General features: G+C 54.3%; 1 protein-coding gene and 1 long non-coding RNA gene across 2 annotated transcripts; one reads left to right on the top strand and one right to left on the bottom strand.

Annotated features, from left to right (window-relative positions):
• Nucleotides 1-344: 344 nt before the first annotated feature.
• Nucleotides 345-8,055, bottom strand: LOC134757663 (uncharacterized). The gene is made up of 3 exons (XR_010131904.1): nt 7,610-8,055; nt 1,782-1,889; nt 345-807 (listed from the first exon to the last, which is right to left on the bottom strand). It is a non-coding gene; the product is annotated as an uncharacterized lncRNA (long non-coding RNA).
• A 51-nt stretch (nt 8,056-8,106) lies between these two features.
• Nucleotides 8,107-10,839, top strand: KLF2 (KLF transcription factor 2). The gene is made up of 3 exons (XM_031004487.3): nt 8,107-8,301; nt 8,522-9,338; nt 10,161-10,839. The coding sequence occupies exons 1-3, from the start codon at nt 8,227-8,229 to the stop codon at nt 10,334-10,336; spliced, it is 1,068 nt and encodes a 355-aa protein (XP_030860347.2). The 5' UTR covers nt 8,107-8,226; the 3' UTR covers nt 10,337-10,839.
• The last annotated feature ends 4,636 nt before the right edge of the window (nt 10,840-15,475 follow it).

The following is a 15,475-nucleotide window of genomic DNA, read 5'->3' on the forward strand; positions in this document are numbered from 1 at the left end:
GCTCAGTAAGTATTGCTGTCTCCCCCTCTTCTATCCTGTGTGTCAATAAGACCGAGGCAGTAATGGCCTGGCTGGCAAGAAGATGATGAGAGGTTCTGATGGGAACTCATCAGTCATCAGTCCAGTGCAATCCCGCATCTTCCCTAAGCACTCACGACCTATTTATATAGTAGTAAGAAAACTCCAGAGGCAGGGCCAGGCGCGGTGGCTTAGGTCTGTAATCCCAGTGCTTTGAGAGGCAAGGGCAGAAGGATCGCTTGAGCCCAGGGGTTTGAGGCTGCAGTGACCTATGATCACACCACTATACTCCAGCCTGGGAGACACAGCGAGACCCTGTCAAAACACACACACACACACACACACTCCAGAGACAACCAGGCAAATCACAAAGTGACCTTTCCTATCAGACCTCAGCTCCAAGCATTGCAGCGACAAGGTGGTGACCCGAGATAAGAAGCGCACTTGCAGAGGGTGCCTCTGCCCGTATCTCTCCGCATCCTCAAGAAACACAGAACTATCAAACATTTTTGCAACATGAGGAGCCAAGTTTTGCAACATACTGAAAAACGGTTGTGCAAACTTCAGCAGAAACACCCCAACTGCCCCAGCTGGGAGTCATCATCCAGTTGCTGCTGTAATGTGATTGTAATTCCTCCAGTGTTCATAATTTGTCTTGGAAGCTCAGCTGTATTTTACATGACGTGTTTTCTGTAGAATTCCTGAGTACTTGCTCTTGGGATCTGAGCCAAGTGCACACAATAGCTATTTGGGGCAAAACAGCTGGTAAAGAGAAAGGCAGCTTAGACCCTAGAAGAAAAGTGGAAAGAATTCAAGGTTACTAGAAATGTCCAGGGCCCAGTAAAAGAAGATTGTAATCTCTCTATGTGCAGAAACAGGCCATATACTTCATCAGTTTCCTCTCCATGCCCAGCTCAGCATGGAGCGGAAGCTCAGTATTTATTTGTGGCTCAGACGAAAAACTTCTTGTTTGCAAGTTTCCTGAGCCCTTGAAGACAGCCTGGCAGGAGACAACAAATGCAAAGCTGCACACGTACCACTTATCCAATCCCCTGTTGGTGACAGACATCACCAGTCAATCAGTCAATCACAGACATGACCAATCCATCACAGCACTGGGCCTGGCTACAACCTCAGAATCTGCATCAGCACAGTGCTAAAAGCAACTATTATCAACAGATTTGAGGAAAATATTCTGCCTCCTTGGTCTACATTTATAATGTTGAGTTGTTAGGAGAAGATAAGGGGCAGCAAGAAAGAGATGACAATAAGATAATCACCATCGAGGCTGGGCACTGTGGCTCATGCCTGTAATCCCAGCACTTTGGGAGGCTTAGGCAGGAAGATCACTTGAGCCCAGGGGTTCGAGACCAGCCTGCGCAACAGAGTGAGACCCTGTCTCTACAAAGATTAAAAATTAGCCAGCCAGGCCAGGCACGGTGGCTCACGCCTGTAATCCCAGCACTTTGGGAGGCCAAGGTGGGCAGATCACCTGAGGTTGGGAGCTCAAGACCAGCCTGACCAACATGGAGAAACCCGGTCTGTACTAAAAATACAAAATTAGCCGGGCATAGTGGCGCATGCCTGTAATCCCAGCTACTCGGGAGGCTGAGGCAGAACTGCTTGAACCCAGGAGGCAGAGATTGTGGTGAGCAGAGGTCGCACCATTGCACTCCAGCCTGGGCAACAAGAGCAAAACTCCATCTCAAAAATTAATTAATTAATTAATTAAATAAAAATTAGCCAGTCGAGGTAGTGCACACCTGTAATCCCAGCTACTCAGGAGGCTGAGGCGGGAGTATTGCTTGAGCCTGGAAGTTGAAGGCTGCAGTGAACTATGATCGCGTCTCTGCATTCCAGCCTGGGTGACCCTGTCTCCAAAAAACAAATCATCATCAGGAAACATAAAGTTCCCAACAGTGGCCAGGTGTGGTGGCTCACGCCTGTAATCCCAACACTTTGGGAGGCCTAGGTGAGTGGATCACCTGAGGTCAGGAGTTTTAGACCGAGTCTCCCTCTGTCACCCAAGCTGGAGTGCAGTGGCATGATCCTGGCTCCCTGCAAACCCTGCCTCCCAGATTCAAGTGATTCTCCTGCCTCAGCCTCCCAAGTAGCTGGGACTACAGATGTGTGCCACCATGCCTGGCTAATTTTGCTTTGTTTTTGAGATGAAGTCTCGCTCTGCTGCCCAGGACGGAGTACAATCAGCTCACTGCAACCTCCACCTTCCAGGTTCAAGGGATTCTCCTGCCTCAGCCTCCCAAGTTCCCAAGTAGTTGGGATTACAGGCACCTGCCACCATCCCTGGCTAATTTTTCTATTTTTAGAAGAGATGGAGTTTCACTATGTTGGTCAGGCTGGTCTTGAACCTCAGGTGATCCACCCACCTCAGCCTCCCAAAGTGCTGGGATTACAGGCGTGAGCCAACATTCCTTTTTTTTTTTTTTTTTTTTTTCTTGAGACAGGTTCTCACTCTGTCGCCCAGGCTGGAGAGCAGTGGCACGAACTCAGCTCACTGCAGCCTCTGCCTCCCGGGTTCAAGCGATTCTCATGCCTCAGCCTCCCCAGTAGCTGGGATTACAGGCACATGCCACCACGACCAGCTAATTTTTGTAGTTTTTATAGAGACGGGGTTTCGCCACGGTCTCTTTTCACGCTGGTCTTGAACTCCCGACCTCAGGTGATCTGCCTGCCTCAGCCTCCCAAAGTGCTGACATTACAGGTGTGAGCCACTACACCTGGCCCACAAGACCAGCCCACGAGACCTCATTTCTGTAAAATAAAATGAAAAGTTCGTGTTCTTTCCATGCACTGGCGGCTCTCTGCATTGGTTCTGCTGGCCAGGCACTCTGCTGAAATGTTTCACGCTGCCCTGGGAGGTCCTCAGTGGGTGGCCACTGTCTTTACATCACTTTTGTTTCAACAAAGCAGGTCCACAGCTGGGCCCAGGGGGACACAGAGATGAGTCAAGGGAGGCCCCTGTCTTGAGGGGCTCACCGTCTGGGGAGGAAGCCAGGCGGGAGAACAGCTGGTTACCACGATGTATGAGTTTCCTGTGGTGGCCGCAACAAAAGACATGAACTGGGTGGCTTCCAACAATGGAAATGTATTCCCCACAGTTTTGGAGGCCAAAAGCCCAAAATCAAGGCATCAGCAGGGTTGGTTCCCTCTGGAGGCTCCGAGGGAGAATCTTTTTTTTTTTTTTTTAGACGGAGTCTCACTCTGTTGCCCAGGCTGGAGTGCAGTGAGTGCAATCTCGGCTCACTGCAGCCTCTGCCTTCCAGGCTCAAGCGATCCTCCCACCTCAACCTCCCGAGTAACTGGGACCACAGGTATGCGCCACCATGCCCAGCCAATTTTTGTATTTTTTGTAGTGAGGGGGTCTCACTTTGTTACCCAGGCTGGTCTCAAACTCCTGGGCTCCAGTAATCCTCCTGCCTCGGCCTCCCAAAATGCTGGAATTACAGACGTGAGCCACCACACCCAGCCATCTGAGAAAGAATCTCTTCCCTTGGCTAGGTGCAGTGGCTCAAGCCTGTAATCCCAGCACTTTGGGAGGCTGAGGCAGGCAGATCACTTGAGGTCAGAAGCTCAAAACCAGCCTGGCCAACAGGATGAAGCCCCATCTCTACTAAAAATAGAAAAATTAGCCGGGCATGGTGGCACGCACCTGTAATCCCAGCTACTTGGGAGGCTGAGGCACAAGAATTGTTTGAACCCAAGGGGTGGAGGCTGCAGTGAGCCAAGATCACGCCACTGCGCTCCAGCCTGGGCTACAGAGGGAGAGTCTGTCTTAAAAAAAAAAAAAAAGAAAGAAAGAAAAAGAATCTGTTCCCAGTTTTGCTGCTGGTGGCTCCGGAGATATCCCTGGGCCTGTGGCTGCCTCACTCCAATCTCTGGCCATCTTCACATGCCCTTCTTCTCTGTGTTTGTGTTCCTGCGTCCTTTCTCTCCTAAGGACTCTTGTCGCTGGATCAGGGCACACCTTAATCCAGGATGGTCTCACCTCAAGACGCTTCATGATGTCTGCAGAGAAACTCTTTTTGTTTTTGAGACAGTCTCACTCTGTCGCCCAGGCTGGAGTGCAAGGGTGCGATCTCAGCTCACTGCAACCTCCACCTCTCGGATTCAAGTGATTCTCCTGCCTCGGCCTCCCAAGTAGCTGGGACTACAGGCGCGAGCCACCATGCCTGGCTAATTTTATATTTTTAGTAGAGACGGGGTTTCCATGTTAGCCAGGCTGGTCTTGAACACCTGACCTCAGGTGATCCACCTGCCTCGGCCTCCCAAAGTGCTGGGATTACAGGCGTGAGCCACTGCGCCCAGCCAAAGAAACTCTTTCTAAATAAGGTCATAGTCACAGGTGCCAGGGATTGAGACTCAGACATTTCTTTGTGGGGCCACCATTTAACCCATTACTCATGGATTGAATTACTCGTGGCAAGACCCTGTCTCTACAAACAAAAATCAGCCAGGCATGATGGTGCACATCTGTAGTCCCAGCTACTTGGGAGGCTGAGCTGGGAGGATGGCTTGAGCCTAGGAGTTTGAGGCTACAGTGAGCCATTACCGCGTCACTGCACTCCAGCCTGGATGACAGAGCAAGACCCTGTGTCAAGATAAATACATAAACTATGGATTATTATTATTATTAGTTAATAACAATATATTCCTCTCTGCTCAGTAATTGTCACAAATGCACCACACTAATGCAAGATGATAATAGGAGAAAGGTTGGGGTGGTGCGAGGGGTGCTACCTGGGAACGCCGTGTACTTTGTGCTCAATTTTTCTGTAAACCTAAAACTGCTGTAGAAAATGAAAGTCCAGACCAGGCGCTGTGAGTCACGCCTCCCAAATCCCAGCACTTTGGGAGGCCGAGGCGGGCGGATCACTTGAGGTCAGGAGTTTGAGACCAGCCTGGCCAACATGGTGAAACCCTGTCTCTACTAAAACAAAACAAACACACAAACAAAAATTAGCTGGGCATGGTGGCGGGTGCCTGTAATCCCAGCTACCTAGGAGGCTGAGGCAGGAGAATCCCTGGAACCCAGGAGGCGGAGGCTGCAGTGAGCCAAGATTGAGCCACTGCATTCCAGCCTGGGCAACAGAGCAAGACTCTGTCTCAAAAATAAACAAATAAATAAAGTACGTTAGTTAAGGGAGGTTGAAAAAAAAGAGAGAGACAGGCAGAGATGATGGAGCTTCACAAGTGGAAATGGAAAGAAAGGAACGCTGGTCGGGGGCGCAGTGAGCGCAGAGGGGAATGTGCTTGGTGTGTTTCAGGACCCAAACAGAGACAGTGAGAGAGGAGGAAGGCAGAGAGGTACCTCAGACAAGCTGCAGGTGCCAGTGAGCAAGGCTCAGAGGCCCAGGGGACCAAGGTGCTCTCTGACAAACTAGAGGGGTGCTGTGATCGGAGGTCTTTTTTTTTTTTTTTTTTTTTTAATTAGACAGAGTCTTACTCTGTCACCCTGTCACCCAGGCTGGAGTGCAGTGGCACGGTCTCGGCTCACTGCAACCTCCACCTCCCAAGTTCAAGTGATTCTAGCCTCTTCAGTAGCTGAGATTACAGGCACACGCCACCACGCCCGGCTAATTTTTGTATTTTTAGTAGAGACAGGGTTTCACCATGTTGACCAGGCTAGTCTCCAACTTCTAACCGCAAGTGATCTGCCCGCCTCAGCCTTCCAAAGTGCTGGGATTACAGGTGTGAGCCACTGCGCCCAGCCGGCGGTCTTGGCCAAAGCAAAGGAACAAACAAACAAAAACCCTTCCCGGCAGCTGCCCAGGCATCCCATATCCTTGCGGAGAAATTCCTGATTCCCTTAATCTTTCCATCATTATCATACGGGGAAACTGAGGCCCAGAGAAAGGCAATTCAATTCCCAAAGCACACAAGCAGGCCCATCTCCCAAGCGCTGGTAGAGAATTCAGTGTCACACAAGATGTCACCTACTTCCACAACAAAGAAAAGAGCCTGTGTGAACTCACAATAGCCATTTGGGGTAAGGTACTATTCTTATCTGCACTTCAAAGATTGAGGAGGCAAGCCCAAACAGCCAAAGCCACTGGTTCAAGGTCACACAGCGCGTGCTCAGTGGCTGAGGCTGACTTGCAGCCATTTCAGTGGCAACTGCAGAAAGCAAGTTTGTACTCAACTTGAAGTCTCCGGTGACTGGGTTTGGTGGGGGCTGCAGAGGGGACCCTGCAGAGTGCATTTCTGCAGGGGCTGAGAGTCCAGGCTTCCAGGGCAGGAGTTGCCTGCATCCCTCACCACCTGGCTCCAAGTACCTCCTTGGGATGCTCTTCCTCCAATACCTACATGGTCCCCAATGACTTTTTCACATTAGCTCACATTTCACCTCCTGGGTGAGATTCAAAATTTCCCCATTTCCTCCCTCCCACTCCCTCATCTCACACTCACTTTCTAGTCCCTTCTACTGCTCCATTTTTCTTTTTAAACCCCTATCAGTAAGGCCAGGCGCAATGGCTCACACCTGTAATCCCAGCACTTTGGGAGGCCGAGGCGGGTGGATCGCCTGAGCCCAGGACTTCAAGACCAGCCTGGGCGACATAGTGAGACCCCATCTCTACAAAAAAATACAAAAAAAAAAATTTAGCCAGGCATTGTGGTGTGCACCTTGTAATCCCAGCTACTTGGGAGGCTAAGGCAGGAGGATCTCTTGAGCGCAGGAGTTCGAGGCTGCAGTGAGCTGTGATTGCACTACTACACTCCAGACTGGGCAACAGAGGGAGACCCTGTCTCAAAAAAACTCAAATGAATAAACCTCTATCCTTCCCTCCTTCACTAAAGTGGAGGCCCCCTAGGGCAGGGATCTTGTCTATCTCTTGGTTACTGTGTCCCCAGTGCCCACCCAGGGCTGGCAGACAGTTGTAACAGGAGTGACAGTCCCTGGCCAGCAGGGATATGGTGTGGGGGACAGAGGTGGAGCATTGAAGGGACCCATTGGGCAGCATTGTCCTCTGATGCCCCCAATGTTGGAGCTGTACTGGGGGAATGACTGTCATCACCGTCCTCTGAGTTACTTAATTCATTTATGCAAGTCAGTAAAGGAACCCAGCCTGCCTGTGCCTGCCGCAACTCCAACTTCTCCCAGCCACCTCTGCCTCAGTTTCCCTGCACTTGACGGGCTTATTGAGGTTGGGGAGGAGGGGGTGGGTGTCTCAAATGTCAAAGATTTAATGTGTCTTGATGTTACCACACAAAAGTTTTGTTTTATTTGTTTTTTTGAGACAGTCTCCTCTGTCACCCAGGCTGGAGTGTAGTGGTGTGATTGTATCTCACTGCAGCCTCGACCTCCTGGGCTCAAGCGATCCTCCCACCTCAGCCTCCCACTACACCCAGCTAATTTTTTTTATTTTTTAAGAGATGGGGGCCACTGTGTTGCCCAGGCTGGTCTTGAACTCCTGGCCTCGAGTGATCCTCCTGTCTCAGCCTCCCAAAGCGGTGGGATTACAGATGTGACCCACTGCACCAGGTCTACACAAGGTGTTTTTTTTTACAGGGTGATGTGCACACGGTGGGTCCCTCTGGGTGGTCCCACAACAGATGAGGGGCCCAGCCTCACCCATCCATGAATCCTGGAGACTCCAGACTTCCCATCCATCCAGGGTTCTGCAGCCCTCTCTGAGGCTGGAGCCAATCTCCCCTTCCGTCAAGGGATCCGGGGAGGCCGCCAAGCCCGGTGCTCCCCTGAGAGTCTCTGAGAGGCCCCGACACCGCCCCCGCTCCAGGTCCCCGGGATGCTCGCGCAGGCGGGAGCCCGGGGCGCCCGGGGGATCCCTGAGCGTCACGCCGCTGTTGTGGAGCGCGTGTTGACAACGTCGCCGGGGAGACGGGCGGGGGCGGGGCCCGGGAGAGGGGGAGGCGCGGCCCTGGCGGCGCGCGAGGGGCCGGGCTGTCAGCGCAAGGCCCAGGCCGCCACAGTGGCCACGGCCGCTGCCGCCCGCCGGCTTATATACCGCGGCTAAATTTAGGCTGCGCCCGGAGCTCGTCCCCATCCGGGACGCGTTTCCGCCGCCGCCGCTTTGGCCCGGCCCCCGCGCGCGCCGCGCCTATAAGGCTTGGGCGGGCCCGGCCGCGGCCCACAGAGCCGTCCCCGCCCGCCCGCGCCCCGACCAGCCCGGCCTCGGGCAGCCACTCACCGGTGTCCCCGTCCGCGTCCTTCCTCCCCGGGTCCCGGCCATGGCGCTGAGTGAACCCATCCTGCCATCCTTCTCCACTTTCGCCAGCCCGTGCCGCGAGCGCGGCCTGCAGGAGGTGAGGGCGGCGGGGACGGCGGGGCGGCCGGGACCGTGGGCGGCGGGCTCGGGGTAGTAGAACGTGGGCTGCGGGGTGACAGGACGCGAAGGCGGGGACTGCAGACTCAGGAGAGGAGGATGCGGGCCACGCGGATCGCGGACTTAGGGTGGTAAAAGGCAGGCAGCGCCCCCCCCCGAGCCCCGCCGCCCGCTCACTCCCATTGCCCTGTCGCCCGCAGCGCTGGCCGCGCGCCGAACCCGAGTCCGGCGGCACCGACGACGACCTCAACAGCGTGCTAGACTTCATCCTGTCCATGGGGCTGGACGGCCTGGGCGCCGAGGCCGCCCCGGAGCCGCCGCCGCCGCCCCCGCCGCCTGCGTTCTATTACCCCGAACCCGGCGCGCCCCCGCCCTACAGCGCCCCCGCGGGTGGCCTGGTGTCTGAGCTGCTGCGACCCGAGCTGGATGCGCCGCCGGGGCCCGCACTGCACGGCCGCTTTCTGCTGGCGCCGCCCGGCCGCCTGGTCAAGGCCGAGCCCCCTGAAGCGGACGGCGGCGGCGGCTACGGCTGCGCCCCCGGGCTGACCCGTGGACCGCGCGGCCTCAAGCGCGAGGGCGCCCCGGGCCCGGCGGCTTCGTGCATGCGAGGTCCCGGGGGCCGCCCCCCGCCGCCGCCCGACACACCGCCGCTCAGCCCCGATGGCCCCGCGCGCCTGCCTGCGCCCGGTCCGCGCGCCTCCTTCCCGCCGCCTTTCGGTGGCCCTGGTTTCGGCGCGCCCGGGCCCGGCCTGCATTACGCACCGCCTGCGCCCCCAGCCTTCGGTCTCTTCGACGACGCGGCCGCCGCCGCGGCAGCCCTGGGCCTGGCGCCCCCCGCCGCCCGCGGTCTCCTCACGCCGCCTGCGTCCCCGCTGGAGCTGCTGGAGGCCAAGCCAAAGCGCGGCCGCCGCTCCTGGCCCCACAAACGCACCGCCACTCACACCTGCAGCTACGCGGGCTGTGGCAAGACCTACACCAAGAGTTCGCATCTGAAGGCGCATCTGCGCACGCACACAGGTGGGCGGCACGCACAAGCCAGGAGCGCAGGCGGGGGGACGCGGGAGGAGAGGTCGGATTCCCAGCGCGCGCCAGAAAATGAATTTAGGACCTCCCTTGGGGCGTGGCTCAGGGGGATCGGGCCGGTGGTGCACGCTTAGGACTCCCCAGGAGGCGTGGCTCGGGAGGTTGGTTGTGGGGGCACACAGGAACACTCCCCAAGGAGGTGTGATCCGAGAGGTTGGGGTGGGGGCTTGCACGCTTAGGACGAGGGGGGCCTCAGGAGGTTGGGAAGAGCACTTAGAAAACCTCCTGGGGGCGTGGCTAGGGAAACAGTCTCAGAAAGTTGGGGAGGGGGAGCAGGTTTAGGAGCCGCTGGGCACTTGGCTCAGAATCCCCGGGGTTGAGGCTCAAGTAGTTGGGGAGTAGGTGCGCGTTTAGGAACCTCGGGGAGATGCTGCGTCTCAGGAAGTTGGGGAGGGCGCTCAGGCTTGGGACTCCTCTGGGGACAAGGCTCAGGACCTTGGGGAGGGAGTGTTCGCTGGGAAACCTTGAGAGATTCCGTGTCTTAGAATGCTGGAGAGAGGGTGCATGCTTAGGACCCGTCGGGGGGCGTGGCTGACAACAGTGGGGAGTGGACCTTGCGCTCTTCCGACCCCCTGGGGGTGAGGATCCGGATTGTGGGGGGAGTTGGGGATGTAGGGCAAGGATCCCTCAGGGGCGCAACACTACCGCGGGGAGCGCGTCAAGGCCCAGGTTAGGGATAGGTTGCGCTCGCCGGGGTAGCCATACGTGCCCGTCCTGGGAGGGAAACTGAGGCTTACTCTCGCCCCCTCCCTGCAGGTGAGAAGCCCTACCACTGCAACTGGGACGGCTGCGGCTGGAAGTTTGCGCGCTCAGACGAGCTCACGCGCCACTACCGAAAGCACACGGGCCACCGGCCATTCCAGTGCCATCTGTGCGATCGTGCCTTCTCGCGCTCCGATCACCTGGCGCTGCACATGAAACGGCACATGTAGCCGGGACGCCCCCGCCCACCTGCGCGCGGCCGTGGCGGGTCCCACGCGCCGGGCGCGGCCCCCTCCCAAACTGTGACTGGTATTTATTGGACCCAGAGAACCGGGCCGGGCACAGCGTGGCTACAGAGGGTCTCCCTCGATGACGACGACGACGACGCCACCACCCCAGCCCCCGTCTGTGACTGAAGGCCCGGTGGGAAAAGACCACGATCCTCCTTGACGAGTTTTGTTTTTCAAAATGGTGCAATAATTTAAGTGGCATCTTCTCTCCCACCGGGTCTACACTAGAGGATCGAGGCTTGTGATGCCTTGTGAGAAATAAGGGCCTTAATTTGTACTGTCCGCGGCATTTTTTATAATATTGTATATAGTGACTGACAAATATTGTATTACTGTACATAGAGAGACAGGTGGGCATTTTTGGGCTACCTGGTTCGTTTTTATAAGATTTTGCTGGGTTGGTTTTTTTTTTAATTAAAAAGTTTTGCATCTTTTAAAAAAAATCACAGCACTGGTCTGGCTGCTTGGAACTGGGGCCTTGGGGCACTTGGGAGGAGGGGGGAGCGGACAGTTTGATGGAGGGCAGCCCCACTAAAGCATCGTGTGCAGTGGGTCCTGCGTCTGCCAGCACCGGGACTGCCAGCTGCTGTGCCTGCCTGCCAGGAACCTGTGGGTTTTTCTGTAAATTTAGACACTGCATTTTAGGACTGAGGGAGGGTTATTTTAAGGTTGTTCTTTGAGCCATAAATTGCCTCTTTGCCCCACAGCTGGGGAAAGTGCTGGTCCCACTGACGTGGCCTCCTCTACATTGAAAAAAAAAAAAAAAAAAAAAAAAACTTTTCCTGGAAGCCTCTGAGGTTTTAGCCAAATTTCTGGAGTGCCAGCTCTATATTTATTTTTATTTTTATTTTTAAAGGGGGTTAACCTGCTGAGTTTCTGGCATGTTCTGCCCTTTACTTGTCTTGACATTTATCAAGTCTTTTCTTAAGGGGTGAGTTCCCCATTCTGCCAGCGGAAAACAGTGAAACCTGCATTCGAGGGCCATGCATGAAGCTCTTTTCCAGATGAGGAAACGGAGGCCCAGAGAGGTAGCGGCAGGGTGGTGGAGTTGGGTTGTTAGCCTGCTCTGTCTGCCTCCAAGGGTCCCTGAACCCCACTGGAAGGGAGTGGTAGCTTTCTACAATGACCCACCTGTTGTGTGCATTGGAAGGCTAGGAGAGCCTCCTCCCCTGTAGGTCTCCTGGTGCAAAAAATTCACTGCCTCGATGGTAGGAGGTGACCAGTCTGGAAACCCACCTGGAGAGCAGAGGAGACCCCTAAATCCCACCGCCCCGAGTGCCTCAGGCAAGGAGGTATCTCTCCCCCCAGATTTCCCCTGCCACCCCTCACCTTCCCCATTCTCAGGGGCCCCGGGTAACCATGACCACCAACCATTGCACAAGTTTCCAGAAAGTGAAAATAGCTCGTAAGCAGCGCCTGCTTTAAAACACTCTCACCCCGTTGCGACAGAGGCTGGGATTTCCTCCCTCCCTGCATCCTTCCTCCTCCCCAACTACAGCAGCCCTGGAAACAGCTGAGAGGTGTTTGGTAATCCACGAAAAGCAGAAATACGAGTTGACAATCTGATTCATTTTCTGAGAGTAAATAGCCTGGCCTCACTTCCGCTGCTGATGAAGGGTGTGAATGTTTTTGAGCCTTCTGTACCCTCTGCGTGCAGCTTCTGCAAAAACCGTCCCAAGACAGAATGTTGGCCTCTCGACCTGGGGAGGTGATCCCCCTTTTTAAAAGCTGGCCTCTGCAGTGCAGGGGCAGAAGGACTCGCGGGTGGTTTAAAACAATATTAAGGGTCTCCAGGTTTCCCTGTTCAGCTTAAACTTAGTGATCAAGCTATTTTTCTTGCTTATTTGAAAATGTCTTCCAGGTTTCTCCTGGAAGCTTCTGAGTCCAGTGAAAGGCAAATCGTTCACGGGGCTGAAGCTGTTTCTGTTTCTTGCGTGTCTGTTCTGTTGGAGAACAGACAGAATAGAAAGTGTGATCGTTGAACACACAGTTGTACGTTTCAGTAAGAGACACCAACTCAGGCAGCGCTAGGTCATACCAACTAATCCAGAAATATCCCATCATCATTTTTTTCTGCCCCTTTCTGACACTCAAATGCCAATTTCCATGAAATATCTTCTGGATCTGTGATACTCAGTGGAGAGTGACCCAGTCTGGGAACATGTTTGGTTGTCAACTCGGGGGTGTTGCTGGCATCTGGTGGACAGAGGTGGGGGATGTTGCTAAGCATTCTGCAGTGTACAGACAGCCCCCACCACAGAGAATAGCCCAGCTCTGAATGTCAGCAGTGCTGAGGTTGAGACATCGCCTCTGGTTCCTAAAAGATCATTGCTCTTATCAGCAAGAAGGTGACTCTGTGTGCCACGAAGCAAGCTTTGGTGGCAAATGCCACCCAGAAAAAGGTACAAAGAAAACCTCACCCTGGGGCCGTCTTCACCTAGGATTCTACAACCCAATCCCAATGCAAGTTTTTCTTTCTTTCTTTCTTTCTTTTTTTTTTTTTTTTTTGGAGACAGTCTCGCTCTGTTGCCCAGGCTAGAGTACAGTGGCACAATCTCAACTCACTGCAACTTCTGCCTCCTGGGTTCAAGCAGTTCTCCTACCTCAGCACCCCCTAGTAGCTGGTATTACAGGCGCGTACCACCAAGCCCCACTAATTTTTGGATTTTTAGTAAAGATGGGGTTTCGCCATGTTGGCCAGGCTGGTCTCGAACTCCTGACCTCAGGTGATCCACCCACCTCAGCCTCCCAAAGTGCTGGGATTACAGGAGTGAGCCACCGCACCCAAACTCTCTCTCTCTCTTTTTAGAGCAGGAGATTTGTGGTCACTGGCTGAATTACTTTTCATGGCTGTGATTTTCACTATATTCTTTCTTTTCCCCAGGCAAAGTTATAATCATTTGTCGATGCTGTTTTTTCCCCCAGTTATACATTTGTATTGTCATTTTCATGGCTGCATAATATTCCTTTTAGATATGTCAGGAGTTATTTATGCAAACAAGCACTGTGGGTAAAAGGGTTGAAAAGGGTGAAGGTTTTATTTTGTTGGTTTGAGATAGGGTCTCATCTGTCACCCAGGCTGGAGTGCAGTGGCACAATCACTACAATCTTGACCTCCTGGGTTCAAGCAATCCTCCCGTCTCAGCCTCCCGAGTAGCTGGGATTACAGGCATGCATCACCATGCCCAGCTAATTTTTACATTTTTTTGTACAGAGGGGATCTCACTATATTGCCCCTCCTGGGCTCAAGCAATCCTCCCACCTCAGCCTCTCAAAATGCTGGGATTATAGGTGCAGACCACCAAGCCCAGCTATGGCGGGGGGTGGGGGAGAGGTGACAGTTTTGAGGGGCTTATTGGCATGGTGCTGGGGAGAGATGTAGGAGCTATTTTTCTGCTAGGCACTTCCTGTAGTTCTGGGGGCCCCAGCACCCAGGCAGGCTGCAGAATGATGTGGTGTGAAGCGGGAGGAGGAAGGGGGCGTTGTCAGAGGGCAAGATGTCTATAGGCTCACCCCTGACTCAGCACCCAGCCCTGTCAACACGGTTGAGTCAGCACCCACGCCTGGCAGCCCCAGGTGGAGTCCCAGGACCATAGGCTCAAGCTGATTTGTCAGGTGCCAGGGCTGGGTGGCTCCGATTGCCCCGGCCTGAGCTGTGTCAGCTGTGCCAGACCAGCGAGCATCAGCCTTGGAGCTGGGCACAGCGGTGGCTCATGCCTGTAATCCCAGCACTTTGGGAGGCCGAGGTGCGGGGATCTCTTGAGCCAAGGAGTTTGAGACCAGCCTGGGCAACATAGAGAGACCCTGTTTCTGGCAGGGGTGGGGGGGTGTGAAGAGAGAGAGAAGAAAGAAAAAACAAAAGACATTTGGAGCTGAATCATTCTCCAGTGCGGGGCCACCCTGTGCGCTGCAGTGTTCAACAGCATCTCTGGCCTTCACTGACTCAATGCCAATTAACACCCGTCCCCTGGCCAGACCCGGTGGCTCACACCTGTAATCCCAGCACTTTGGGAGGGCGAGGCGGGTGGATCACTTGAGCTCAGGAGTTCGAGGCCAGCCTGGCCAATATGGTGAAACCCTGTCTCTACTTAAAAAAAAAAAAAAAAAAAAAAATTAGCTGGGTGTGGTGGCAGGCGCCTGTAATCTCTGTAATCTCAGCTACTTGGGAGGCTGAGTCAGGAGAATCACTGGAACCTGGGAGGCGGAGGTTGCACCGAGCTGAGATGGCGCCTGGGTGACATAGGGAGAGTCCATCTCAAAAAAAAAAGAAAGAAACCCTCAGATCAGCCGTGCGACTTTGCCTGCCCATGCCTCAGTTTCCTTGTGTGGAAAATGAGTTTGCTGCTGTGAAAATGAAATGAGACACTAAAGCTCAGAGCCCACCCCTGGGGTGTGGCCAGCACAGTGAGTCTCCTATGATAAAGCTGGTGTGCCTGAATTTTAAGGCCCCTTCCTCCCTCTCTCTCCCTCTCCCCACGACCCTCTTCGCTCATTCATTCATTCATTCACCTGTTCATTCAGCAGATACTCTGTATGGCAAGCAGATATGACTCAGAATGTCAGGAGTGACTCTGGCCGGGCGCAATGGTTCACACCTGTAATCCCAGCACTTTGGGAGGCCGAGGCAGGCGGATCAACTGAGGTCAGGAGTTCGAGACCAGCCTGGCCAACATGGTGAAACCCTGTCTCTACTAAAAACACAAAAATTAGCTGGGTGTGGTGGCGGGCGCCTATAATCCCAGCTACTCGGTAAGCTGAGGGACGAGAATTGCTTGAACCCAGGAGGCAGAGGTTTCAGTGAGCCGAGATCACACCACTGCACTCCAGCCTGAAAGACAGAGCGAGACTCTGTCTCAAAAAAAAAAAAAAAAAGTGACGCGGCCTCTGGGCCTTGCCCAGAGTCAGTACCAAAATGTTTGTCGCGTGACCTAACTTTGTGCTAACGGTGGACCTTGTGACTTGAGCTTGGGTGCTTTCATTCTGGGCACTTTCAACAAATTATCTCTTTCAACCTCCCCACAAGCCTGAGGGTTGCCTAAGCACCCCCATTTTCTAGAGGTGGAAAGTGGGGTTCAGAGA

This window comes from Gorilla gorilla, chromosome 20 (genome assembly GCF_029281585.2).
Source record: "Gorilla gorilla gorilla isolate KB3781 chromosome 20, NHGRI_mGorGor1-v2.1_pri, whole genome shotgun sequence".
NCBI lineage: Eukaryota > Metazoa > Chordata > Mammalia > Primates > Hominidae > Gorilla > Gorilla gorilla.

Excerpts from the sequence above, each read along its gene's own strand:
- KLF2 (XM_031004487.3), top strand. The coding sequence starts at position 8,227 with ATGGCGCTGAGTGAACCCATCCTGCCATCCTTCTCCACTTTCGCCAGC. Across the intron at positions 8,302-8,521 it reads GCGAGCGCGGCCTGCAGGAG|CGCTGGCCGCGCGCCGAACC; the intron begins GTGAGGGCGGCG and ends TGTCGCCCGCAG. Across the intron at positions 9,339-10,160 it reads GCATCTGCGCACGCACACAG|GTGAGAAGCCCTACCACTGC; the intron begins GTGGGCGGCACG and ends CCCTCCCTGCAG.